This window comes from Corythoichthys intestinalis, chromosome 14 (assembly GCF_030265065.1).
Source record: "Corythoichthys intestinalis isolate RoL2023-P3 chromosome 14, ASM3026506v1, whole genome shotgun sequence".
Taxonomy (NCBI): Eukaryota; Metazoa; Chordata; class Actinopteri; order Syngnathiformes; family Syngnathidae; genus Corythoichthys; species Corythoichthys intestinalis.
This window is the reverse complement of record NC_080408.1, coordinates 5,199,016-5,226,816: the sequence shown is the minus strand read 5'-3', so window position 1 is coordinate 5,226,816 and position 27,801 is coordinate 5,199,016. Positions and strand designations below refer to the sequence as shown.

The following is a 27,801-nucleotide window of genomic DNA, read 5'->3' as shown; positions in this document are numbered from 1 at the left end:
ATGGCGGTAATGCCCCATGATTCAAAAGGTAAACTGCAAAAAAAACAAAAACAAAAGAAGAAGAAAACTTCCGCCCCAGTGCTACCTCTGAACAGCAAGCAGTGAGCACATTTTTTCCAAAATGATCAACAAATTTTCCACAAAGTTTTGAACCGATAAAACCATCGACAAAGTAAGTATATCGCTATTTCACAGGACCCAAGCATCATTTGTTCAAAGTCCGTTTCGTCGTATTTTAGCGTTTTGATCATTAGTTCAGTTCACAGCGGTCGCCATTAGCAACAGAGCACGTTTGTTTGTTGTCCAACCACAGACCGACAGTCCCCGGTGTTGGAAATGTGTGAAAAGCCGTCAGAAGAGTACACGGAGGAGCTACTTTGTGGAAAAAAAGAGATGGAGCTACACCAACTAAACATGGAGCCACGAGTTGTTTTACAGCAACTTACAGGTTTGGACTCCGAACAAAGATACACCGAATGTGATTGAACTGAAACCAAAGCTTGTTGATTGTTGTTTCATTAAAACCATAGAACCAATGTGAAAAACACAAATAATTGATGTTTAGATTAACCCTTGTGCCGAACATTACATTATATTTAATTTTTTGATGGTTTTTGTTTTTACATCAAAGGGAAAGCATAGGCAAAAAAACACTACGAATGTTAAATATTTCCTAGGTTCCTAAAACAGGCAGACGTTCAAAATGCAACTTTGCCATTAAACCTTTGCATTAAGTAGCCAAAGAACTTGAATGCACGTGACTCGAAATTAATTCAATTCAATTTTATTTGTATAGCCATCAATCACAACAGATGTCTCAAAGGACTTTACAGAGGCAATATGATACACAATTAGAAATGAAGCAACAAAGATGAATAGATACAGTTCAAGTCCTGGGTATCCCCTATCCTTAAGACCCTCCATGCCGGCAAGGAAAAACTCCCAAAACTCCAGAGTCAATTGGGAGAAAAATGAGAAACCTCGGGGAGTACCACAGTCAGGAGAGATCCACTCCCAGGACAGATAGGCAGGAACCCCAGAACTGCTAAGGGGAATTAGCAGGCGAAGTTACAGTCCGTAAAAATGCAGTGGAGTAAAGGAGCTAGAAGAGGTCCATCTAGCCAGATGAGACGGGGGTAGCAGCGAGGACGTCTATCCAGCCAGGGGTCCGGACAGTCAGGAGGCTGCAGCTGAAAAATAGCCCCTCCCCAGAGGGGAGGGGGGAAAGGGGACACCGGGTGACTAGTGATGAAGAGACTAGACAACTAGATATTAACATTGGAAAATAGAATTACAAAATATGTAACCATTGACTCCCATTATAATTCATAAATTTGGATTTATTGTACACCTGACGTATTTTATTGCAATTTCCCTTATTTTCGTATCAATCCTTTCAACGACGGTCAAATAATTACATTTTTGCTTTCACATTCATACATTTTCACTCTCACATTCATACATTTTTACTTTCACATTTATACATTTTCACTCTCACATTTATACATTTTCACTCATTCATACATTTTTACTTTTACATTTATACATTTTCACGCTCACATTCATACATTTTTACTTTCACGTTTATTTTTCAAAGTACTTTTATTTTGAAATAATACATCAGAATTTTATCAGAGTACTTTAGTTCAATACTTGGGGTAGTCTAGTATACCCCAGAAGTGGAACCGTCCCGGGATATCAACCAGATTTTTTGTAATCAATTTTTGAAATCGGGCGAAATGACAGCTAAAATAGGCAATTTTCAAAGTACTTTTATTTTGAAATAATACATCAGAATTTTATCAGAGTACTTTAATTCAATACTTGGGGTAGTCTAGTATACCCCAGAAGTGGAACCGTCCCGGGATATCAGCCAGATTTTTTTTTAAATCGGGCGAAATGACAGCAAAAATGGGCAATTTTCAAAGTACTTTTATTTTGAAATGATACATCAGAATTTTATCGGAGTACTTTAGTTCGAGTCTTGGGGTCGTCTAGTATACCTCAGAAGTGGACCCGTCGCGGGATATCAGCCAGATATTTTTAAATTAAAATTTGAAATAAGGGTAAATGACAGAAATAACTAGCAATTTTCTAAGTAGTATTACTCGGAATTCCTAAATTATTTTTTATATCATAATACTTTAGTTTGGGTCTCGGGGTGCTCGAGTGCCTCTCTCAAGTGGACCCGTTCTTGGATGGCTTCCCGTTTTTTATTTATTCATATTTATTTTTTTCAATAAAGGGACTAGCGCTGTGAAGCCACCGGGGGACTTGCGCTGTGAAGCCACCGCGTTCCATTATGAAGCCAGCGCGTTGCAGTACCATAATGCACACAATGCAAACAATGATCCAAATGAGGGATGGCTAGCTTAACTTCGTTTTTACGAGTGGAGGGTGGCTTGACCGCAGTAGTCTGGGAGCGGGTCATATTAGCTCCCGCTCGGACAGTTGAAGAGGTTCAAGAGTTGCTCGGTCTAAAAATGTCTCTCATTTCACTTTCAACTACGTCATAATTAGCACTGTTGGGTGCAGTTAATTGTGTCCTGTGCCGCTGCTCGAGACAGGAAGCCAAAGAAGTTAGTTTCTGGGGTCGACAAAATGTTTTGCAAAAGTCCAACTGCTTGCCGAAGTGATTGTGCGTCCTCTTCCAAGTTCCAAGCTGACCCTTAGTTGTTATTTTATGAACAGTAACTCGCGTCAGGTTCTCAGCCAATCAGAGCTTACCAGTCAGAGCTAGCCAATCAGAGCTGGCTTCCGTTTCAACTAGACTCCTTCCGTTTTCACTATACTTTCACTCATACATACATACATTCTCCTCTCACGTTCATACATACTTTCCTCACATACATATATATTCACTCTTATACACATATATTTTATTTATACAAACATACATTTCACAGACTAAAAATGTGTGAATGTGAGAGTAAACGTATGAATATAAGAGTGAAAATGTATAAACGTGAGAGAAAATGTATAAACGTGAAAGTAAAAATGTATAAATGTGAAAGTAAAAATGTATGAATGTGAGAGTGAAAATGTACGAATGTGAGAGTGAAAATGTACGAATGTGAGAGTGAAAATGTATGCATGTGAGAGTGAAAATGTATGCATGTGAGAGTGAAAATGTATGCATGCGAGAGTGAAAATGTATGCATGCGAGAGTGAAAATGTATGCATGTGAGAGGAGAATGTATGTGTGTGAGAGCGAATATATATGTATGTGAAAGGAGAATGTATGTGTGTGAGAGGGCCAGAATGAAAAATGTCTTGTACGGCCCCTCATAATAAGACGGTGTTATTTGCATTGAAATAAGACTGAAAAAGTAGGGGTCGTCTTATATTCGCGGTCTAGACATTATTCCCATTCACGACGCTAGATGGTGCCAGATATCATTGAAGCGATGTTCTGTCATGACAGATCTCAGCTTCTCTCAAGTTTAACCAGTTTGCATTATTTTATTGCAATGTTTTTCCTTATTCAGATTTGTTTCAAGACTACAGTTAGAATTCACTTTGATGGTTAATGCAGTTATTGCAATGTTGTTGTTTTATCACAATAGATTGGTTTGTTTACATTTCAAAAACCAGAAGCCATTCATTTACGAATGTGATTGCCCTTTAGTTTACATATTTAAATGTTCAGATATTAAGATTTGAATGAGGCAAAATAACATGCTTTTCTCTCAAATATGTTGTTATAATCATTTGTTTCAGATGTACTGTAATTATTTAAGTGCTGCAACGATTAATCGATAAACTCGAGTATTCGATCAGAAAAAAAATATTGGAATTAAATTTTGTTGCTTCGAGTATTAGTTTAATTAAAGTGGCATTGTAATGGTTTATTTTGAAAGTATTTACATTTAGTTTTATTGATTAGGGTGGATACGCTGCCCTCTGGTCTGCCTCATTTCACATGACTGAATTCAACTGCTCCCTGTTAAGATCAACGTAAGCTACGTTTTTGTTTGGGCTAATGTTTTTTTAATGCATTCGTAATGTAGTTTATAGGTATATTTAGCCATTTTTTGTGGGAATATGAGTGAACCATTTATTAATAGCATTAAAATAAAAAAGAAGTTAGCATTTTATAGCATTTAAGCTAGCGGACTTTTGTTATGTAAGTTAGCTAATTGTTCTTTTGTTGTACATAGATCCTCATTTATTTATTTATTCATACTGTTTGAGGCTCATCCCTGGTATTTTAATTTTGAATGTTCCTTATCCGGTTACTTGATTATTCGAACGAACTTGTTCATCGATTAATCGACTACTAAAATAATCGTTAGCTGCAGCCCTGAATTATTTTCTGTATAAAAATTAATTTGGTGTTCGAAAAGTCTTCTTTTTCAAACTTGAGTCTTGAAAAAGAGGTCGTCTTATAATCAGGGCCGTCTTATATTCGGGCCAATACGGTACTACCAAAGCATTTGAAATTGCAGTCATTTTCTGGGAGTGATTGAGCATTATCTGACAGAATTGTAGGGGTGCCAATACTTTTGGCCAGCACTGTAATTAGAAACGACTTGGAAACGATTTTTATCATCGATTCGATATTTCTGTTTTAAACCAAATGTTTCTTTTTGCATTTCAGCTATTCTCTCAGGTACCGACTGCCCTTCTTCCGACAGCGACGCTTACGAGTATCGCGACGACGAGGACGACGAGGATTATTCTTGTGATGAATTCAAGGACGACGACGACGAGGATTATTCTTGCGATGAATTTGACGTCGATGACGCCGACGACAAAGACGACAGTTGTCTGTGTCCTCAGTGCGGGAAAACTCTTAAAACCGTATCTCTGAGGGGTCACATGAAAACGCACGCCGCCGAGAAAGATTTCGTCTGCTCGGTTTGCGGTGTACAAATGGCTACCAAGAGCCATTTAAAACGCCACATACTAACACACACAGGCGAAAAACCTGTTCTCTGTTCAGAGTGCGGTAAGCGCTTCGCTACTGAAGTCTGTTTAAAAAAGCACATGAGAACACACACCGGAGAGAAACCGCAGGAATGTTTTGTTTGCCATAGAAGATTCGGCGATAAACAACTTCTGAGAAACCACATGAGAACGCACACCGGCGAGAAACCATACGCTTGCCAACTTTGCGGTAAACGATTCGCGATCCAAAGCGGTATAATTAAACACCAAAAAGTGCACACTGGTGAGAAACCGTTTTACTGCGCAGCTTGCGGTAGAAGTTACACTAGAAAAGTGTATTTCACAAACCACTCGTGTAAAGGGACTGACGGAAAAGCAAAGTTGAACGGGAAATTGTGTGATTTTGGGAAACGCGTGATAGTTGAAGCTCTGGAAAAATACAGTGCCGACTCTGGTAAATTGTAAAACTGTAATGATCAGTGTTGTCACTAACGCATTACTGTAATGTGATTGATTACAGTATTGGCCTGATTATCAGACGACCCCCTCTTTTTCAAGACAAGTTTGGAAAAAAAGACTTTTTGAACACTAAAGTGCAATCACATTCGTAAATGAATTCGCTTCTGGTTTTTGAAATAAAAACCAATCTATTGTGATAAAACAGCAAAATTGCAATAGTTAATGCAACTGCATTAACCATCAAAGTGAAGTCTAACTGTAATTGTGGTCTTGAAACAAATCTGAATAAGGAAAAACATTGCAATAAAATAATGCAAACTGGTTAAACTTGAGAGTAGCTGAGATCTGTCATGACGGAACATTCCTTAAGTTCAGCATTCGCTTTAATGATATCTGGCGCCATCTAGCATCTTGAATGGGTATAACGTCTAGACTGCGAATATAAAACAACCCCCACTTTTTCAGTCTTATTTCAATGCAAAAAACACCAAACACCGTCTTATATTCAGGCCAATACAGTACTTTGTTTCAGTAACAAGTAACGCTTTCATTTTTCCAAACTAGTAATCTGATTAAAGTTGGTGTGCGTTATTTAGGGCCTGAGCACCAACTGGGAGAGACAGTGACGACCAAAAGTGGCATTTCCCATGTGGCAAAATGGATTTTGCCATGTGGCAAGGTCTTATGCCATGTGGTATTTTTTTGCCATGTGGCAAAATGGATTTTGGCATGTGGGATTTTTTTTTGGCATGTGGCAAAATTTTTTGGCATGTGGCATTTTTTTTTTTGCAGAGTGGCAAAATGGATTTTGGCATATGCAATTTGTTTTTGCCATGTGGCAAAATGGATTTTGGCATATGGCTTTTTTTTGCCATGTAGCAAAATGGATTTTGCCGTGTGGCATTTTTTTTTTTTTTTTTTTTTTTTGCATGTGGCAGAATGGATTTCGCCATGTGGCAGGTTCTTTTGCCATGTGGCAGAATGGAATTTGGCATGTGGCATTTTTTTTGCCATGTAGCGAAATGGATTTTGCCGTGTGGTATTTTTTTTGCATGTGGCAGAATGGATTTTGCTGTGTGGCATTTTTTTTGCTATGTGGCAAAATGGGTTTTCTGTGTGGCATTTTTTTACCATGTGGAAAAAATGGTTTTGCCGTGTGGCATTTTTTTACCATGTGGCAAACTGGATTTTTCCGTGTGGAAAAACGGATTTTGCCATTTAGCAAAATATATTTTGTTATGTGGCATTTTTTTTGCTATGTGGCAAAATAAATTTTGCCGTGTGGCATTTTTTTTTTTTGCCATGTGGAAAAATGGATTTTGGCATGTGGCAATTTTTTTTGCCATGTGGAAAAATGGATTTTGCCATGTGACATTTTTTTTGGCATGTGGCAAAATGGATTTTGCAAAGTGGCAAAATTGATTTTTGCATGTGGCAAAATGGATTTTGCAAAGTGGCAAAATTGATTTTGTCATGTGGCATTTTTTTTTCGCCATCTGGCAAAATGGATTTTGCCCTGTGTCAAAAATAATGCCTCAGGGCATAATCCATTTTGTGGCAAAAGTCCACCTGACAAAAAAAAAAAAAAAGACACATGGCAAAAAAATGCCATGCCACATTGCAAAATTAATTTTGCTAAATGACAAAAAAATTGCCAAATGGCAAATACCACTTTTGGTTCTCGGCCCTGCTGCTAACTGGCGCGAGAATCCTATTGAAATGCAAAGGAAAGCAAATGAAAATGCCCAATTTGGAGGCCTGAACATGCTCGAAAACTCACCAAAATTTGCACAATTTAAAATTTGCGTATGTTCCGATAATTTTGCAACTTTGCGAAAAAATCTAACGAAATGGCTCAGTGGCGCACCCTAGAATTTTTCAAAAATTCCTCTTTCGTTAGGTTTTTTTTCCAGCATAGAGTGATGAAATTTGGGGAGCCGATACATTGAGCAAAACCACTCCAAAAAGTCTCATGCACCCATGCTCCAAACCCAACAGGAAATTGGATATTTTGGATCAAATGCGAATTTTTTTTTTGTTGATTTAATGGGTGCACATTTGAGACCTTGGGGCCAAGGGAGTTTGTTGGATACTCCTCAAAATTGATGAGACTGTTCATAAGACACATGAGATCATGAGTTGTCAATGGTCCATTTTCATTTACGGGCCTGACCTGGGCGGGCTGTCAAAGACTGCCATTTTTTTTGTTGGGGTAACAGGCCTAATTCCGTAAATGACTAATAACTCCCTGATACAAGGTGCTGTCTCTTTCATATCTGGCATGTATGAGAGCTATCCCAGCCTGAACACAACTGCATTGAAATATTACACATTAGGCCTTGCGGCCGCTAGTGGATTCAGGAGACACCCTTTTTGTACGAGACAGGCTCCAAGGGGAAAAAAAACAATTGACCTCAAACCTGCATCAGGGGAACCTTAAGACATGTGTTAAGGTGCCTGATTAAACATACTGAGGTTTCGTTGAAGCGGATGGTCCAAACAGGAAAGTGAAAATGACCAACGCCATTTTGTCTCGCGACAAATTTTGAACAGTCATAACTTGGCAGACATATATCATATCTGCACCAAACTTCCCTTGCTTGGTGAGAGTCATACCCTGAAGGTTCCTGTAGGGGTTATTTTCATCAACTCAACAGCGCCAACTAGTGGCAACAAAGTCATTCGTTTTACTTGTACATGTCCAGTTCTTTTCAGGTTGGTCATTGTAGATTCAAGACCTTTTGTAATACTACATTTTAAGCGACCCTTTGTTCGCCATTAAAAGGAAGTAGATTTTTTCAGGGACTTAGGCAGTTAATAGAGCCACTGAATTTGGCACACTTGGTCGAATTGGCCCAATTCGAAGATTAATTTTGGTTTTGAATAGTGCTGCAACGATTAATCGATTAATTCCAGTATTCGATTCGAATTAAATTTTGCTGCTTCGAGTATTCGTTGAATTAAAGTGGTGTTGTAATGGTTTGTTTTTGAAAGTGTTTGCATTTAGTTTTATTGATTTGGGTGGATACACTGCCCTGTAGTCTGCCCCATTTTACATGGCCAAATCCAGCTGCTCGCTCCCTGTTCAGACCAACATAAGCTAGGTTTTTGTCTGAGCTAATGTTTTCTTGAATGCATTTAATGTTTTTAATGCATTTGTAATTTAGTTTAAAGGTATATTTAGCCAATTTTGTGGGAATATGTGTCTGAACCATTTGTTAAGCTTATTGTAAATAAAAAAAGTAAAAAAAAAAATATTTTTTTTATTTTATAGCATTTAAGCTAGCGGATTTTTTGCTATGTAATTTAGCCAATTGTTCTTTTGTTGTACATAGACCCATTTTTTAATACCGTTTTTATGTATTTTAATTTTTTATGTTTATCCGATTACTCGATTATTCGAACTAATTAGTTCATCAATTAATCGATAGCTGCAGCCCTAGTTTTGTATAAGGGCGTGGCTGCACAGCTCAGTAGCGCCCACTTTTTTGTAGTACTGTCTCCAATTGGGTTTTTTCTCCTAGTTGTGTGAATGTATTTCTTATCTCAAAAAAGAGGTGAGTTTCGAGCATGTTAGGTTCTCATGAGATGATTAGAGGGAGTTGATCTGTCACCACCCTTACCTGAGTGCCGTCCGAGTTGCGCCAAAGTGCAAGGGCCCGTTCAGTCCTGCTTGCAGGCCTATTGTTATTTCTTACATGCGGCTTTGGGTAAATTCCAATAATTAGGCAACATTAGGAAAAGACATAACAAAATGGCTCAGTGGCGCCCCCTTTCAATTTTTCAAAAAGGCCTCTGACAAGTTTCCTGAGCGAAACAAGGGCGGCGCCATCTTTGATATTTTCCGCTACGGACTTCCGGTTTAGACAAAACAACATGAAGTGCGGTTGAAGCAAGCGGTGTGTTAAACTGCAAAATCGAACCAGAGGAACCTACGGAATCTCCAGCACGATGTAGATGAAGCTCCAGGACTTTCTGTGTTGTACGTTTGTTCTTATCACTTCGTTGATCGTTCGTGGACAAAATTCTAACAAGCTGTGCAGCCTGTGTTAACATAAGGAGTAGTGACCAAAACGAGGCGAAATTAAAAATATTCCAGTTGCTGAATGCAGAAGGGCTGACCCATATTTTGTTGTTACAAAGGAATACTACAAGGTATTGTTCATCAATTTAGATTAATATGTGCTCATGAAACATGTACATAAAACACAAAGTATGTTATTCTTTTTTATTGCTGATATTGACCGCAATAAAACTTTTGGACAGCATGATTTCATTTCTTGTTTTATTTAAAACGGTTGATGCATGTGAAAATGAAGAGGATGCTGGGGTGCATACAGTTGAGGTCCTTAGCCAATTGGATGCCAGGAATGCTAGGCAATAGTCAATGGTTGAGCGGCTAGAAGTACAAACCCAGCAAAAAGTATGGAATCACCAGTCTCCGACGAGCACTCAGACATTTTATCATGTAGGACAAACTCTGATTAAAAAGCTTGAAAAAAATAATGAATTAGTTCAAAAGTGCAACTCTTTAGCATTCAGAAACACTAACAACTCTTTTAACACCAAACCTGTGCTTTATTCTTCATATACTTGAAGTGTGACACGTAAATAAGTCAGACTCACAGCAAACATACTGTATGTACACAACAAATGAAGTGTACCAACCAAAAATTCGACATAAAGTGATAAAAAGTTGGCAGTTTTTGGCCGACTGGGTCACCGCTTCGTGTGGCCACTCGATTCTGAACACACACGTCTCGGTGGTTCTTCCTTTTTTTTTAATCGCCGACCTTGCCATTTGGCAATCATAATAATTAAAGAGATCCATTTTGCCACATACCAACAAAAATGCCACATGCCAAAATCCATTTTGCCACATGGCCAAAAAAATGCCACATACCAGAACCCGTTTTGCCACATACCAAAATCTATTTTGCCACATACCAAAAAAATAAAAAATACCACATGCCCAAAAAAATGCCACACACCAAAATACATTTTGCTACATGCCATAATCCCTTTTACCACATACCAACAAAAATGCTACTTGCCAAAATACATTTTGTGACATGGCATAAAAATGCCACATGCCAAAATGATTTTGCCACATGGCATAATCCATTTTGCCACATACCAACAAAAATGCCACATGACAAAATCCATTTTGCCACATACCAACAAAAATGCCACATGCCAAAAGGATTTTGCCACATGCCAAAAAAGATAAAAATAAAATAAAAAATACGACATGCCCAAAAAATTGCCACATGCCAAAATACATTTTGCCACATGGCATAATCCATTTTGCCAAATACCAACAAAAATGCTACATGACAAAATCCATTTTGCCACATACCAACAAAAATGCCACATGCCAAAAGGATTTTGCCACATGCCAAAAAAGATAAAAATAAAATAAAAAATACGACATGCCCAAAAAATTGCCACATGCCAAAATACATTTTGCCACATGGCATAATCCATTTTGCCAAATACCAACAAAAATGCCACATGACAAAATACATGTTGCGACATGCCATAAAAATACCACATGGCAAAATCCATTTTGCCACATCCCAACAAAAATGCCACATGCCAAAATCCCTTTTGCCATATGCCATAAAAAATGCTACATGGCAAAATCCATTTTGCCACATATCAACAAAAATGCCACATGCCAAAATCCATTTTGCCACATGCAAAAAAAAAAAAAAAAAAAAAAAAAGCCACATACCAGAACCTGTTTTGCCACATACCAAAATCCATTTTGCCACATACAAAAAAAATGCCACATGCCAAAATGATTTTGCCACATGCCAAAATAAATAAATAAATAAATAGCCACATACCAAAATCCATTTTGCCCCATACCAAAAAATGCCACATGCCAACATATATTTTGTCCCATGGCTAAAAAATGCCACATGGCAAAATCAATTTCATCACATACAAAAAAAAAGCCTCATGGCAAAAAAAATGCCACATGCAAAAATCCATTTTGCCACATACCCCCCCAAAAATGCCACATGTCAAAATCCATTTTGCCACAAACTAAAAAAATGCCACATGCCAAAATACATTTTGCTACATGGCATAAAAATGCCACATTGCAAAATACATTTTGCCACATACAAAAAAAAAAAAAAAAAAAAAACATGCGAAAATCAATTTTGCCACATACGAAAAACATGCCACATGGCATAAACATGCCAAATGCCAAAATCCACTTTTACCACTTTTCGTTCTTGGCCCTGCTGAATATTCATTCATGAGTGCAGATTTCTAAAAGAAAACTATACATTTTGCCACATGGAAAAATCCATTTTGCCACATACCCAAAAAAAATGCATACATACATACAAATTTTTCATTCATAAGTGCAGATTTTTTTTAAAGAAAACTATGTCTGGCTCACTGAAAGAATGATTTCTCTCTTTTTTAAATGTAAAAGTTCATTCATTCATTTTCCGAGCCGCTTGTCCTCACAAGGTTTGCGGGTAAATGTAAATGTATTGTAATGTATTGAAATGTAGGCTGTAACTGCCGGTGTAGGCTCAACCTGATCTCTGTCCATACAGTCAACCCACTAGATGGCGGTAATGCCCCATGATTCAAAAGGTGCTAAAAAAAAAAAAAAAAAAAAAGAAGAAGAAGAAGAACAACTTCCGCCCCGGTGCTACCTTGAGCAGTGAGCACATTTTTTCCCCAAAATGATCAACAAATTTTCCACAAAGTTTTGAACCGATAAAACCCTCGACAAAGTAAGTATATTGCTTTTTCACGGGACTCAAACATCATGTTGTTCAAAGTCCGTGTCGTCGTATTTTTGCGTTTTGATCATTAGTTCAGTTCACAGCGGTCGCCATGAGCAACAAAGCACGTGTGTTTGTTTTCCAACCACAGACGGACAGTCCCCAGTGTTGGAAATGTGTGAAAAGCCGTCAGAGGAGTACACGGAGGAGCTACTTTGTGGAAAAAAAGAGATGGCGCTAGACCAACTAAACATGGAGCCACGAGTTGTTTTACAGCAACTTACAGGTTTGGACTCCCGCATGTGATTGAACTGAAACCAAAGCTTGTTGATTGTTGTTTGATTAAAACCATAGAACCAATGTGAAAAACACAAATAATTGATGTTAAGGTTAACCCCTGTGTCGAATATTACATCATATGTAATTTTTTGATGTTTTTTGTTTTTACATCAAAGGGAAAGCATAGGAACAAAAACACTACGAATATTAAATATTTCCTAGGTTCCTAAAACAGGCAGACGTTCAAAATGTAACTTTGCCATCATTTCTAAACCTTTGCATTCAGTAGCCAAAGAACTTGAATGCACGTGACTCGAAATTACAAAATATGTAACCATTGACTCCCATTATAATTCATACATTTGGATTTATTGTACACCTGACGTATTTTTAGGGCTGCAGCTATTGAATATTTTAGTAATCGAGTATTCGACTGAAATTTCTATCGATTAATCGAGTAATCGGATAAAACTTTTTTTAGGTAAGGAGCAATTATAAACATAAGAACACAAGACATTTCATCTAATATTGAACCATTTTCAGTCGATCAGTGTGTATTTCGATGTACATTGTTGAAAACAGCCAACAATTGCATCTCAGAAGTCACTAGAAAAGAACAAAAAACAAACTTTTTTACCGTTTTCACTAGGGATGTCCCGATCCAGGTTTTTGCACTTCCGATCCGATACCGATATTGTTTTGCACTTCCGATCCGATACCGATACTGGCCGATACCGATACCGACCTTTCTGAGCATGTGTTAAAGTTATTTAGCCTCCTTACTTAGTTGTCAGACTCATGTTGAAAAAGGTTTTAGTACTCTTGATAACAACTAGCCAGCTTAATTAGGTGAGTTTGAATAACACACAACGGTTGGTAACAAGAAACTGACCTGTTTATTCAGTGACAAACACAAAACATTACAAATAACAGAAATGGCATAGTCAGTCAGTAAAACGTGCCAATACTATTGTAAACTGTCTTAAAAAAGCAAAACACACCAACAACCTCAGTGGAAAATCCCACAAATCCCCCAAGCTATTGGATGCTTTTAATGTTTCGTGCATTAGTTACAAAAATTGTAGAAAAAGCCTCTCAGGTTTAAATAAACGACTATTTCAGTATCAAGTTAACATTTTAAAACGGTAAATAAAATACTCAAGTCCCCATTCTGTATCAGCAGCTTTAAACTACATTCAATTCATTTAATGTTGCGAATCAACTGTTAAAGTTGTTAAAATTGCTCCCGTTATTCCATAATTTCCCTTCTGTCTACTTTCGACATGTGAAAGTTTTAAAACTGTTTTGAAGATAGATTCAAGTCAAGATTTTGCCGATTTAGGAGTATTTTAGATAAAAAGTTAATTAGGTTCGCTTGGAAGGTTCACCACAGCCTATTAGGGAAGTCTTCTGCTTTAAGATGGCGGCTGTTTACTAACGCATCTGTTTTTCAATACTTCAATGTTGCTAACGCAGTCGTGTAGCATCTTGTTCTATATACATATGATATCTATTATCTCCAGTAAAACGACGTTGACGTAGTTTGTAGCGGCTATCAGCAGCAGTCAGGTATTCTTTTTTTTTTTTTTTTTTTTATCCAGCGGCATGAGTTGAGCTAAAGCCGTGAATTTACCATTGGCATAACCCGGGTCTTTGACAAGTTATGTTTACTTTCGGGACGCAATGCGGTCAGTTTCTCATTGCGTCCCGCTTTACTTGACATATTTCAATAATCGGAATTTGGATGTTTGTGAATCGTTCTCGAATCTTCCACGGCCGAATCGCGTGTTGGATGGTGCGTCTTTACTCACGTGAGATAATGGCTCGTCATCCAGAATTCTTCGGCAATTATTCCTGTTATTCCCTGGGCTTTGGGACTGTCGAGTGCCAGTTTGTCACGCATAGCAAAAGTTTCTGCCAGTGTTAGTTGCGTAGGACCTTTCTTTTTGTCTTCGGTTTTCTTAACATACTCCTCATATTGTTTGTGGTGGTATTTCGCTAAATGCTTGATTAGGTTGGTTGTATTAAAACTTCTTACAGCATTACCACGGAGCTTGCCTTTATTGTGGCATATGTTGCTCCCTGCCTCTTCGTCTTTGTCGTCCTTTAAGGTGAAATGATCCCACACAGCTGACATTTTTACCGATAAAGTCTCTCGGTACATTGGGAGACGGTAATGTAAATGTAGTGTGTTGAAGGTGTGCCGTAAAATGCAGACCGGATTTTAGGGAAACTGAAACAAAAACTGGAATGGATTATGTAAAGCGGTGCGCTGGAAAACCCGGACCGGATTAAAAAAAAAAAAAAAACTGGATCGGAAGTCTGGATCGGAATTTTTCCCGTGTTCCGATCCGATGTTTTTTTGCTCCCGATCTGATCCCGATCATTTTAGTTTGAGTATCTGCCGATCCCGATATTTCCCGATCCGATTGCTTTTTTTTTTTTTTTTGCTCCCGATTCAATTCCAATCATTCCCGATAATTTTTCCCGATCATATACATTTTGGCAATGCATTAAGAAAAAACTGAATAAAACTCGGACGAATGTATACATTCAACATACAGTACGTAAGTACTGTATTTGTTTATTATGACAATAAATCCTCAAGATGGCATTTACATTATTAACATTCTTTCTGTGAGAGGGATCCACAGATAGAAAGACTTGTAATTCTTAAAGGATAAATGTGACTTTGTATATTGTGACTAAATATTGCCGTTTAGTGTATTTGTTGAGCTTTCAGCAAAACTGCCCAAATGCATGATGGGAAGTGCAACCATGACTGTGCGTCGGGCTACCAATTGATATATCTTCTCTGCGTTGGGAAAGAACATAGCGTGTTAAGAAAATTATCAACTACTACCTTTCTTTTCCACATTCCCACGTTATATTTAATTGCTGAGAGAGGTATTGTAAGGCTTTAGCCACATAAAAAATGGCCCAAAGGCTTTCATAATTCTCTCGACTCATTATACGCTGCCTTTTAGCGCTACCTATAGGTAAAACGGCGTCTTTATAGATTGAACACGACAATGCGCGAGTGGGTCGTGCAGCGAATGTGTTAATTACTTAACGTGATTAATTTAAAAAAAATAGTTACCGCCGTTAAGGCAATAAATTTGATAGCCCTACTTTAAGCCAAAACTACTCTGGATGAGTTTAAGACATTTTGTCTGTAACGTTAAATACAATTAGAAAACGATTTAAATTAAAAAAAAATTTTAAAGTCATGTCCGATATTTTTTTGCCGATTCCGATACTTTGAAAATGACGTGATCGGCATCCGGATCGATCGGGACATCTTTAGTTGTAAAGGTTTGTTTTGAAAGTATTTACATTTAGTTTTGTTGATTAGGGTGGACACACTGCCCTCTGGTCTGCCTCATTTCACATACGGAATTCAACTGCTCCCTGTTAAGACGCTGTTAAGAAGCTAGCTACGTTTTTGTTTGGGCTAATGTTTTTTTAATGCATTGGTAATTTAGTTTATAGGTATATTTAGCCATTTTTTTGTGGGAATATGAGTCTGAACCATTTATTAAGAGCATTGTTAAAAAAAACAAAAAGTTAGCATTTTATAGCATTTAAGCTAGCGAACTTTTGTTATGTAAGTTAGCTAATTGTTCTTTTGTTGTACATAGATCCTCATTTATTTTTTATACCTTTTGAAGCTCATCCCTGGTATTTTAATTTTTCATGTTCCTTGTCCGATTACTCGATTATTCGAACTAACTAGTTCATCGATTAATCGACTACTAAAATTAGAGATGTCCCGATCCGATATCTGGATCGGATCGGACGCCGATATGGGCAAAAAAATGCGTATCGGTGTCGGAGCGGCCGACACGGAAAAATTCCGATTGTCTTCCAATCCAGTTTTTTTTTTTTTTTTTTTTTTTTTTTTTTTTTTTTTTTTTGAAGTCCGGTCCGGGTTTTCCAGGGCACCGATTTACATAATCCATTCAAGAAGTTTTAATACAACCAACCTAATCAAGCATTTATCGAAATACCACCACAAACAGGAGTATATGAAAAGAAGAAAACTGAAGACAAAAAGAAAGGTCCTACGCAACGAACACTGGCAGAAACTTTTGCTATGCGTGACAAACTGCCATTGACAGTCCCAAAACCCAGGGAATAATAAGAGTCATTGCCGAAGGAATCATTCTGGATGACGAGCCATTATCTCTCGTGAGTAAAGTGGGATTTAGACGCATCGGGCAGACTTTTTTCAAAAAAAATATATTCATATATTTATACTAAAACGATGTATGGATGTTAAATAAAATAATTTGGATAAAACAGAAGGCACTGTGCATGCCTGCGCACGAGAACGCCGTGGCCCCGTTCTCTTTTTAATCTTCCCCTCCGCGAGCATCCTGGTATTTCTTTTTCGATATGAGGCAACTATAGGAGTGAAAAACAAACTAAAGACGGAGGAACTGAAAAGCAAACAACTGCGTTGGGAGTGGGATATGGAAAGGATTCTAATTGATTGTTGAAGATACGGAAACCTGTGTCGGCTTCGCTGAATGTAAAAGAATGTGGCGCTTTGGTCTCATGCGAGAAATATATTTAACAAACTTTTCCAACGTTATTTCGCTGTGTAAATGCATTTATAATCATAAGTATTTAGTATTAAGTATTTAAGCATTGAGATAACTTACTTTTTTTTTCTGCCAACTCGAGGAGATTAAAATAAATGTCAAATCCACTATCCACCTGATAGAACAGACATGCAAACATAAAATATATAAATGTTTATTGAATATCCATCTTACAGTCTTGTTTAACTGGGAAAATTTGTTACAAAAGACAGGCTATAATTTGCTATCATTATGCATACAGTGCCTTGAAAAAGTATTCGGCCCCCTTGAATCTTGCAACCTTTCGCCACATTTCAGGCTTCAAACATTAAGATTTGAAATTTAATTTTTTTTGTCAAGAATCAACAACAAGTGGGACACAATCGTGAAGTGGAACAACATTTATTGGATAATTTAAACTTTTTTAACAAATAAAAAACTGAAAAGTGGGGCGTGCATTATTCGCCCCCTTTACTTTCAGTGCAGCAAACTCACTGCAGAAGTTCAGTGAGGATCTCTGAATGATCCAATGTTGTCCTAAATGACCGATGATGATAAATAGAATCCACCTGTGTGTAATCAAGTCTCCGTATAAATGCACCTGCTCTGTGATCGTCTCAGGGTTCTGTTTAAAGTGCAGAGAACATTATGAAAACCAAGGAACACACCAGGCAGGTCCGAGATACTGTTGTGGAGAAGTTTAAAACCGGATTTGGATACAAAAAGATTTCCCAAGCTTTAAACATCTCAAGGAGCACTGTGCAAGCCATCATATTGAAATGGAAGGAGCATCAGACCACTGCAAATCTACCAAGACCCGGCCATCCTTCCAAACTTTCTTCTCAAACAAGGAGAAAACTGTTCAGAGATGCAGCCAAAAGGCCCATGATCACTCTGGATGAACTGCAGAGATCTACAGCTGAGGTGGGAGAGTCTGTCCATAGGACAACAATCAGTCGTACACTGCACAAATCTGGCCTTTATGGAAGAGTGGCAAGAAGAAAGCCATTTCTCAAAGATATCCATAAAAAGTCTCGTTTAAAGTTTGCCACAAGCCACATGGGAGACACACCAAACATGTGGAAGAAGGCGCTCTGGTCAGATGAAACCAAAATTGAACTTTTTGGCCACAATGCAAAACGATATGTTTGGCGTAAAAGCAACACAGCTCATCACCCTGAACACACCATCCCCACTGTCAAACATGGTGGTGGCAGCATCATGGTTTGGGCCTGCTTTTCTTCAGCAGGGACAGGGAAGATGGTTAAAATTGACGGGAAGATGGAAGATGTTCCAAATACAGGAACATTCTGGAAGAAAACATGTTGGTATCTGCACAAGACCTGAGACTGGGACGGAGATTTATCTTCCAACAGGACAATGATCCAAAACATAAAGCCAAATCTACAATGGAATGGTTCAAAAATAAACGTATCCAGGTGTTAGAATGGCCAAGTCAAAGTCCAGACCTGAATCCAATCGAGAATCTGCGGAAAGAGCTGAAGACTCCATCCAACCTCACTGAGCTCGAACTGTTTTGCAAGGAATAATGGGCAAGAATGTCAGTCTCTCGATGTGCAAAACTGATAGAAACATACCCCAAGCGACTTGCAGCTGTAATTGGAGCAAAAGGTGGCGCTACAAAGTATTAACGCAAGGGGGCCGAATAATATTGCATGCCCCACTTTTCAGTTTTTTATTTGTTCAAAAAATTTAAATTATCCAATAAATTTTGTTCCACTTCACGATTGTGTCCCACTTGTTGTTGATTGACAAAAAATTAAAATTTTATATCTTTATGTTTGAAGCCTGAAATGTGGCGAAAGGTTGCGAGGTTCAAGGGGGCCCGAATACTTTTGCAAGGCACTGTATATGCACCGTCGTCACCAAACGTGATCACACAAAACGTAACCACGCATCGCTCACGAGTCCTCACAAATAAAACATTAAATTTTGTTTTTTTTCGGGCTCGTGCCTACAAATAAAACATAAAATTTTGAGGGTTTTCGTGCTGGGCAAGCAAATCAAAGGGAGTGTGTAATAGTTAATAGTTTGAAGTTGTTTGTGTGTTTTGCCTTTTAAGACAGTTTACATTATTATTTGCATGTTTTACTGTCTGAATATGTCATTTCTGTTTGTTATTTATAATGTTTCGTGTTTATCATTTAATAAACAGGTCAGTTTCTTGGAACCAACCATTGTGTTATTCAAACTCACCTAATTCAGCTGGCAAGTTGTTATCAAGACTACTAAAACCCTTTTCATCATGAGTCTGACGACTAAGTAAGGAGGATAAATAACTTTAAACTTTAATACATGCTCAGAGAGGCCGGTATCGGATCGGAAGTGCAAAACAATATCGGTATCGGATCGGAAGTGCAAAAACCTGGATCGGGACATCCCTAACTAAAATTAATCGTTAGCTGCAGCCCTAAATTATTTTCTGTATAAAAATTAATTTGGTGTTCAAAAAGTCTTTTTTTCAAACTTGAGTCTTGAAAAAGAAGGGGGCGTCTTATTATTAGGGCCGTCTTATATTCGGGCCAATACGGTACTACCAAAGCATTTGTAATTGCGATCATGTTCTCATTATCTGACAGAATTGCAGGGGTGCCAATACTTTTGGCCAGCACTGTAATTAGAAACGACTTGGAAACGATTTTAACCCTTGAGAGTCGAAGGACGCGCCGGCGCGTCCTCAGCGCACGTCGTCTTTGAAGCGCCCTCACGTTTTAATTACGTCACCCACATGCCGTTGGTTGGTCTCGTTTTAAAGTGTGGAAGTTGCGGTTTACTCTCATTATTTGAAGTCGATCGACCAACAAAAACGTTAGATATTGTCATTTAAGTTTTATAGTTTTATTGTCCTCTCAAAAAAAACGCTGCATGGATCATTTGTTTATGTCTATATTTCCATCATTTCTTGTCCTTTTTCAAAACGGAAGCTCCATGAAAAAAACACAAATCAAACGAACCCTTTCGAAGTCACAGTGGAAGCACAAAATGAGTTTTTTTTTTTATAAATATAACTGCCGTGCGAGGTTCCACAGAACGAGAGGGAGGAGTGTTCTGAAGCAGCGAGGTGGCGAGCGACGGCCGTTTGGATCGGCAGCGACTTTGTGTGACTTTGAGAATGAACGGAAAACTAAATTTAGTGCAAGCAATTGTGCTTTTTGATCAACTTGAGGAAGAGGATGGTCCAAATTCGTCATCATCGTCTTCTTCGGAAGAGTCCTCAGAGTGAAGATAGTGACTGATTTGAACACGTGGGTGACGCCATCGACGAGCAGAGGTAAGCCAACTCACTTTTTTTTTTTTATGCTGAAAAAGTTTCTTTTGAAAGTTTCTTTTGATATTGCAAGACAAAGTTAATTTTGATGCAATATAAGTGTGTGTTTGTCTATATAATAATGTGCATATCAGATCAAAGTCGTAAGTGCACTGTGTGTATCCCAGGCAGGAATTTATAATTTGTGGTGGTGTTCTTTCTATATGAAGATTAGGGATGTAGCACATATTCAGCTATGGTATTCTTTCTATTGTCATACATATAGATTTCCATTATTATTTAATGCTGTATATATATTTTCATTTTATACTTTATTATTTTCATAAATACTGACTTTTTTTTCATGTACATTTATAGTGACAATGAAAGTAAAGTGAAATGAAGATGGAAGGGTGGAAAGAGGACCGACACCCCATGGAGGTGTGGGCTGTGTGATGTAGCCCTGTGTCTAATTCCAGGACGAAACTGCTTTTCGGAGTGGCATGCCTGAAAAAAAATGTAACTTGTTTTTTGTAAATATTTTTGAAAATACTTTTTTTCCCCCAATGTTTTATATATATATATTTTCTAGGCCTGAACGATATATCGTTTAAACATTGCCATCGCGATGTGCGCATGCGCAATAGTCCCATCGCAAGGACGTGCGATAGTTTTTTCATTTCACTTTTTTTTAATCCACTAACGTTTGTTTTGAGGAAGGAGCGGGAAGGAGAGCGCACAGCCTCTCATTCTCTCCAACTCGCAGTAATCGGCTCCTCCCCCTCCCCCGCTACAGCGGAGTGGAGGGAGGAGGGGCCGAACAGCAGAGCGGAGGGAGGAGGGGCCGTTTTCAAAGTGAAAGCAAGCAACACGTTGAATAGGGAAGACTTGTCTCCAAAAGGAGTTTTGGAAGTATCTTGGCTATCGACAAGAATATAAGGAACAAAAAACAGCCCTGTCGACAGTGCCTCGCCGTGGTTGCCTCAACAAGAAGTAATCCGTCGAACATGTGGGACCAATTAAAACGCAGGTATCTATGCATTCCTGCTACGAGCTTCCCATCAGAGGCTTTTTAGTACAGGTGGGAGCATTGTTACGTGCCAACGTTCTTGTCTCAAGCCTGCAATGGTGGATAAACTAGTAGTCTTGGCCAAAAACCTATGAGACCCAGTTGAGAATTGCTGAGCAAGGAAGGTGGACGATATGCAGACAAATACATAACACAGCTGCAGGAATCTCTTTTCTTCTTTTTATTCATGTGACAGCTATCAGGAAGGCAGGAAATTTGGGAGTTAAAATGGTTCTGTTATTCATCACAGTTATTTGCAGTTATTCAGTTCAATTGAGTTTGTTTCTTTTATATTTAAATTAATTGTAAATTGTATTTTTCAAATAACTATAGTACAGCTGCACATAAAGTTTTGATACTTAATATTTTTGTTTAAATATTTTTACAACTTTGTTGCAGTTTTATATTGTCATATTTTGTGCAAACAACTCAGGGGATTAATGCACTTGCACTTTTATTTGACAGATTTAATATTTAAATTCAAATATGTTGACAACTTTATTGTTGTTTTACTAAGGTTTTTATTTATTGTTATAGTTTGTGAACAACTCTTATTTGTCATATTTAATATTTTTGTTCAAATATGTTTACAACTTTGTTATTTTACAGAAGTTTTTATATATTGTTATATTTTGTCAAAAACTTGGAGGACGAATGCACCTGCTCTTTTATTTGTCATGTAATATATTTGCTGCTGTTGAAGTGTCAAATATTGTGTTCAATAAATTATCTATTTTGAGCAGACATGGCTTCCTGGATCCCTTCATACAGCAATCTTAATCATTCACTAATGAAACGGTATTATATGAATACACTGTGGTCACGGTGTGTCATGCAAAGTATTTCCAAACAGCTATTCAAGTCATCTAGTGAAAATTTCTTTAAAAAAAAAAAAATATATATATATATAATATATTTTTATTTATTTATTTATTTATTTATTTATTTATTTATTTATTACTATCGCAATATAATATCGCAATATATTGCACACCTCAAAAAAATCGCAACAATAGTTTTTTCCAATATCGTTCAGGCCTAATATTTTCCCACTATCAGTCTTCTCAATTTGTGTATATAAATGTGTGTTCAAGAAGCTTGATTGTTTGTACATAGTTTTCATCAGGTGATGGGCCGCAATACCTAAACTCATAAAGAGATGGCCTCTAAACACTTTTTGTGTTAGATGGTATATATTTTTTCACTGTTCTTCACTGTTTGGTCTGCTGTATATAACCTGTTTTGACTAGAGCATGTATAAAGGCAAAAAACGCCTATGGCTATACCTGTTGTTTATGTTGAATTGTCAAATATAAGATTATTTATTCTAAATTTTTTTGGGTTGAATGTTCATCCTAACATGTTGAATAAATATTACAAAGTTTCAAAACGGTTCGTTACGCATGTTTGGTTGTCAATTGGACATCAATATTAAAAATTTTGACAAAAAGATTTTGGAATTTTTGGTCTTTTTGGGCCCAAAATGATGATTTATAATTGGTCAGTGAAGGAAACAACAGTTTGGACATGAAGTTCAAGGTGTCACAAAAAAGGGACCAAACCAGGCCATCGTAAACCATTCTTTCTTTGAAATATAAAGGCAACTTCAAAGGCATGCAAAATCAGACAAAATAGGCCCAGACCTTAAAGGGTTAATCATCGATTCGATTTTTCTGTTCTAAACCAAATGTTTCTTTTTGCTTTTCAGCTATTCTCTCAGGTACCGACTGCCATTCTTCCGACAGCGACGGTTACGAATATCGTGACGACGAGGATTATTCTTGTGATGAATTCAAGGACGACGACGAGGATTATTCTTGCAATGAATTTGATGACGATGACGCCGACGACAAAGACGACAGTCGTCTTTGTCGTCAGTGCGGGAAAACTTTGAAAAGCGTATCTCTGAGGGGTCACATGAAAACGCACGCCGCAGAGAAAGATTTCATCTGCTCGGTTTGCGGTATACAAATGACTACCAAGAGCAATTTGAAACGCCACATACTAACACACACAGGCGAAAAACCTTTTCTCTGTTCAGAGTGCGGTAAGTGCTTCGCTCTTGAACTCAATTTTAAAAAGCACATGAGAACACACACAGGAGAGAAACCGCACGAATGCTTTGTTTGTCATAGAAGATTCGGCGATAAGCAACATCTGACAAACCACATGAGAACGCACACCGGGGAGAAACCATACGCTTGCCAACTTTGCGGTAAACGATTCGCATGCCGAGGCAGTTTTGTTCAACACCAAAAAGTGCACACTGGTGAGAAACCATTTTACTGCGCAGCTTGTGGTAGAAGTTACACTAGGAAAGTGTATTTCACAAACCACTCGTGTAGAGGAAATGACGGAAAAGCAAAATTGCACGGGAAATTTTAAAAGATTTTAAGCTCTTTTGAGACACGTGACAGATGAAGCTCTGGAAAAATACGGTACCAACTGGTAAATTGTGAAAGTGTGTAATGCTCAGTGTTGTCACTAACGCGTTACTGCAATGTGATTACCGTATTGGCCCGAATACAAGATGGCCCCGATTATAAGACGACCCCCTTTTTCAAGATTCAAGTTTGAAAAAAGACTTTTTGAACACCAAATTCATTTTTATACAGAAAATAATTACAGTACATCCGAAACAAATGATTATAACAATATATTTGAGAGAAAAAGCATGTTATTTTGCCTCATTCAAATCTTAATATCTGAACATTTCAATATGTAAACTAAAGTGCAATCACATTTGTAAATGAATGGCTTCTGGTTTTTGAAATGTAAATAAACCAATATATTGTGATAAAACAACAGCATTGCAATAACTGCATTAACCATCAAGTGAAGTCTAACTGTAACTGTAGTCTTGAAACAAATTTAAGTAAAACAGTGCAATAAAATAATGCAAACTGGTTAAACTTGAGAGTAGCTGAGATCTATCATGACAGAACATCGCTTCAATGATATCTGGCGCCATCTAGCGTCATGAATGGGTATAATGTCTAGACCGCGAATATAAGACGACCCCCACTTTTTCAGTCTTATTCAATGCAAAAAAACACTGTCTTATATTCAGGCCAATACGGTACTTTCTTTCAGTAACGAGTAATCCAACGCTTTCATTTTTCCAAACTAGTAATGTGATTAAAGTTAGTGTGCGTTACTATATTTAGGACCTGAGCACCAACTGGGAGAGACGGTGACAACCAAAAGTGGTATTTGCCATGTGGCAAAATGGATCTTGCCATGTGGCAATTTTTTTCCATTTGGCAATATGGATTTTGGCACATGACATTTTTTTTGCCATGTGGCAAATTTTTATCCATGTGGCAAAATGAATTTTGGCATGTGGCCTTTTTTTTGCCATGCCACAAAATGAATTTTGCAATGTGGCAAAATGGACTTTGCCCTGTGGCATTTTTTCCCCCATGTGGCAAAACGGATTTTGCCATGTGGCATTTGTTTTTGCCATTTGGCAAAATGGATTTTGCCATGTGGCAGTTTTATTTTGTCATGTGGCAAAAAAATTTTCCTTGTGGCAAAATGGATTTTGCCATGTGGCAAAATGGATCTTGCCATGTGGCAAAATGGATCTTGCCATGTGGCAATTTTTTCCATTTGGCATAATGGATTTTGGCACGTGGCATTTTATTTTTTTTTGCCATGTGGCAAAATGGATTTTGCAATGTGGCAAAATTGATTTTGTCATGTGGCATTTTTTTTTTTTTTGCCATGTTTTTGCCACATGGCAGAATCCATTTAGTGGCAAAAATCCATTTTGCCACATGAAAAAAAAAGAAATTGACACATGGCAAAAAAATGCCACATGGCCAAAAAAAATTGACACATGGCAAAATCCATTTTGCCACATGGCATATACCACTTTTGGTTCTCGCACCCTGCTGCTAACTGGCGCGAGAATCCTATTGAAATGCAAAGCATTTTTGCCAATGGCAAATGAAAATTGCCAATTTGGAGGCCTAACATGCTCAAAAACTCACCAAAATTTGCACAATTTGCGTAAAATTTGATAATTCTGCAACTTTGCGAAATAATGTAACGAAATGTCTCAGTGTCGCACCCTAGAATTTTTCAAACATGCCTCTCCTATTAGGTTTTTTTCAACGTAGAGTGATGAAATTTGGGGAGTTGATACTCTTGCACCCTTGCTCCAAACCCAACAGGAAATCGGGTATTTTGGATTAAATGTGAATTTTTTGTCGATTTACAGGGTGCACATTTGAGACATTGGGGCCTAGGGAGTTTGTTGGATACTCCTCAAAATTGGTGAGACTGTTCATGAGACATATGAGATCTTGAGTTGTCAAAATGGTGAGCTTTCATTCGCTGGCCTGACCCGGTCGGGCTGCCAAAGACTGCCATTTTTTACATAGACCCTTTTTTTAAAATGGTGTTTATGTTTTATTTTTTTGTTTATCCGATTACTCGATTATTCCAACTAATTAGTTCATCGATTAATCGATAGCTGCAGCCCTAGTTTTGAATAAGGGCGTGGCTGCACAGCTCAGTAGTGCCCACTTTTTTGTAGTACTGTCTCCAATTGGGTTTTTTCTCCTAGTTGTGTGAATGTATTTCTTATCTCAAAAAAGAGGTGAGTTTCGAGCATGTTAGGTTCTCATGAGATGATTAGAGGTAGACTATCTGTCACCACCCTTACCTGAGTGCCGTCCGAGTTGCGTCAAAGTGCAAGGGCCCGTTCAGTCCTGCTTGCAGGCCTGGTGTTATTTCTTACATGCGGCTTCAGGTAAATTCCAATAATTAGGCAACATTAGGAAAAGACGTAACAAAATGACTCAGGGACTTCCGGTTTAGACAAAACAACATGAAGTGCGGTTGAAGCAAGCGGCGTGTTAAACTGCAAAATCAAACCAGAGGAACCTACGGAATCTCCAGCACGATGTAGATGAAGCTCCAGGACTTTCTTTGTTGTACGTTTGTTCTTATCACTTCGTTGATCGTTCGTGGACAAAATACTAACAAGCTGTGCAGCCTGTGTTAACATAAGGAGTAGTGACCAAAACGTGGCCAAATTAAAAATATTCCAGTTGCTGAATGCAGAAGGGCTGACCCATATTTTGTTGTTACAAAGAAATACTACAAGGTATTGTTCATCAATTTAGATTAATATGTGCTCATGAAACATGTACATAAAACACAAAGTATGTTATTCTTTTTTTATTGCTGATATTGACCGCAATAAAACTTTTGGACAGCATGATTTCATTTCTTGTTTTATTTAAAACGGTTGGTGCATGTGCAAATGAAGAGGATGCTGGGGTGCATACAGTTGAGGTCCTTCTTTGCCAATTGGATGCCAGGAATGCTAGGCAATAGTTAATGGTAGAGCAGCTAGAAGTAGAACCCCTAGCAAAAAGTATGGAATCACCAGTCTCGAACGAGCACTCAGACATTTTATCATGTAGAACAAACTCGGATAAAAAGCTTGAAAAAATAATGAATTAGTCCAAAAGTGCAACTCTTTAGCATTCAGAAACACAGAAATGAATAAAAAACATAGTGGTCAGTAAATGTTACTTATTGTACTTCGACAATATGCATTAAATAAACGCTAACTGCACGGTTTCTTTAATCTTAACCAAGAATCGAGACTGTTTCACATCCATATCTTGGAAAAATTTGGGGATTTAAGCATTCACAAGAATTTTCGCCAGAAAAGCTGTGTTTACGCCAGGCGGCTGCTAGCCTCATTCGCTAACAGTATATAGTGAATTATAATTATAAAGGGCTATTCTGCTCTTAATAAGTTGTGATTGTATATAGAATTTATTAATAATCTATTTATATATTATTTAGAATTGATTCTGCATGTTTTCCTCAAGTATTACGTCTGGTGTTAAATTGATTTATTAGCTGTTGAAAACTTTAAAAGTAAATTTTAAAAAATATGGTGCTATTTTGGTCAAAAACTTATATATTAAATACTGCTATTGATCCTGAAAATATAGTTGATTATCCCTGCATTTGTTGAGTTTTGTGCATCTAGTGTAAAATCTGAGACTTTTATAGCCATTTTAAGTTGTGTTATACTAGAGCTGTGCAGTTTACCGAAAATGTACTGTTACCGAGATGGTCAAAATTACAGCGGTTATCGTGAACCATGTTGTTAAATTCGTTTTTCTAATGAAATGAAAAAATGCCTTTCCAGTCCGCTTTGACTATGTGTTGTTCGGCTATGCTCATCCTCCTTGAAGAAAGTACAGCCAGTGTGCTTACGTGTGAAGTCACGTGGCTATCAGAGAATCAAACGAACAGAATCATGTTGCTATCAACCAGTATGCTAATGCTAACGCTACAAGTGAACGTGATGGAGTTGGATTATAGTGAAACGGCTACCGGTATTTCGAGTATAGCATTAGTCGACGCTCATTGTTGGTGTTGGTGCTAAGAAAAAACGCGACATCGGTTGTATTTTGGATTCGAGAAAGACGACGAAGCATGGAGCCCTACATCAGTTTGACG

At 37.7% G+C, this 27,801-nt stretch overlaps 2 protein-coding genes across 2 annotated transcripts; both read left to right on the top strand.

Moving 5' to 3' along the window:
* The first annotated feature begins 61 nt into the window (after positions 1–61).
* On the top strand, positions 62–9,620 carry LOC130929399 (gastrula zinc finger protein XlCGF17.1-like). Its single transcript, XM_057856503.1, has 3 exons — positions 62–172; positions 314–448; positions 4,601–9,620. Exons 2-3 carry the CDS (start codon positions 337–339, stop codon positions 5,353–5,355), a joined length of 867 nt encoding a protein of 288 aa, XP_057712486.1. The 5' UTR covers positions 62–172; positions 314–336; the 3' UTR covers positions 5,356–9,620.
* Positions 9,621–11,091: 1,471 nt separating this feature from the next.
* Positions 11,092–26,529, top strand: LOC130929444 (gastrula zinc finger protein XlCGF17.1-like). Its single transcript, XM_057856568.1, has 3 exons — positions 11,092–12,113; positions 12,256–12,390; positions 23,015–26,529. Exons 2-3 carry the CDS (start codon positions 12,279–12,281, stop codon positions 23,689–23,691), a joined length of 789 nt encoding a protein of 262 aa, XP_057712551.1. The 5' UTR covers positions 11,092–12,113; positions 12,256–12,278; the 3' UTR covers positions 23,692–26,529.
* Positions 26,530–27,801: the final 1,272 nt, after the last annotated feature.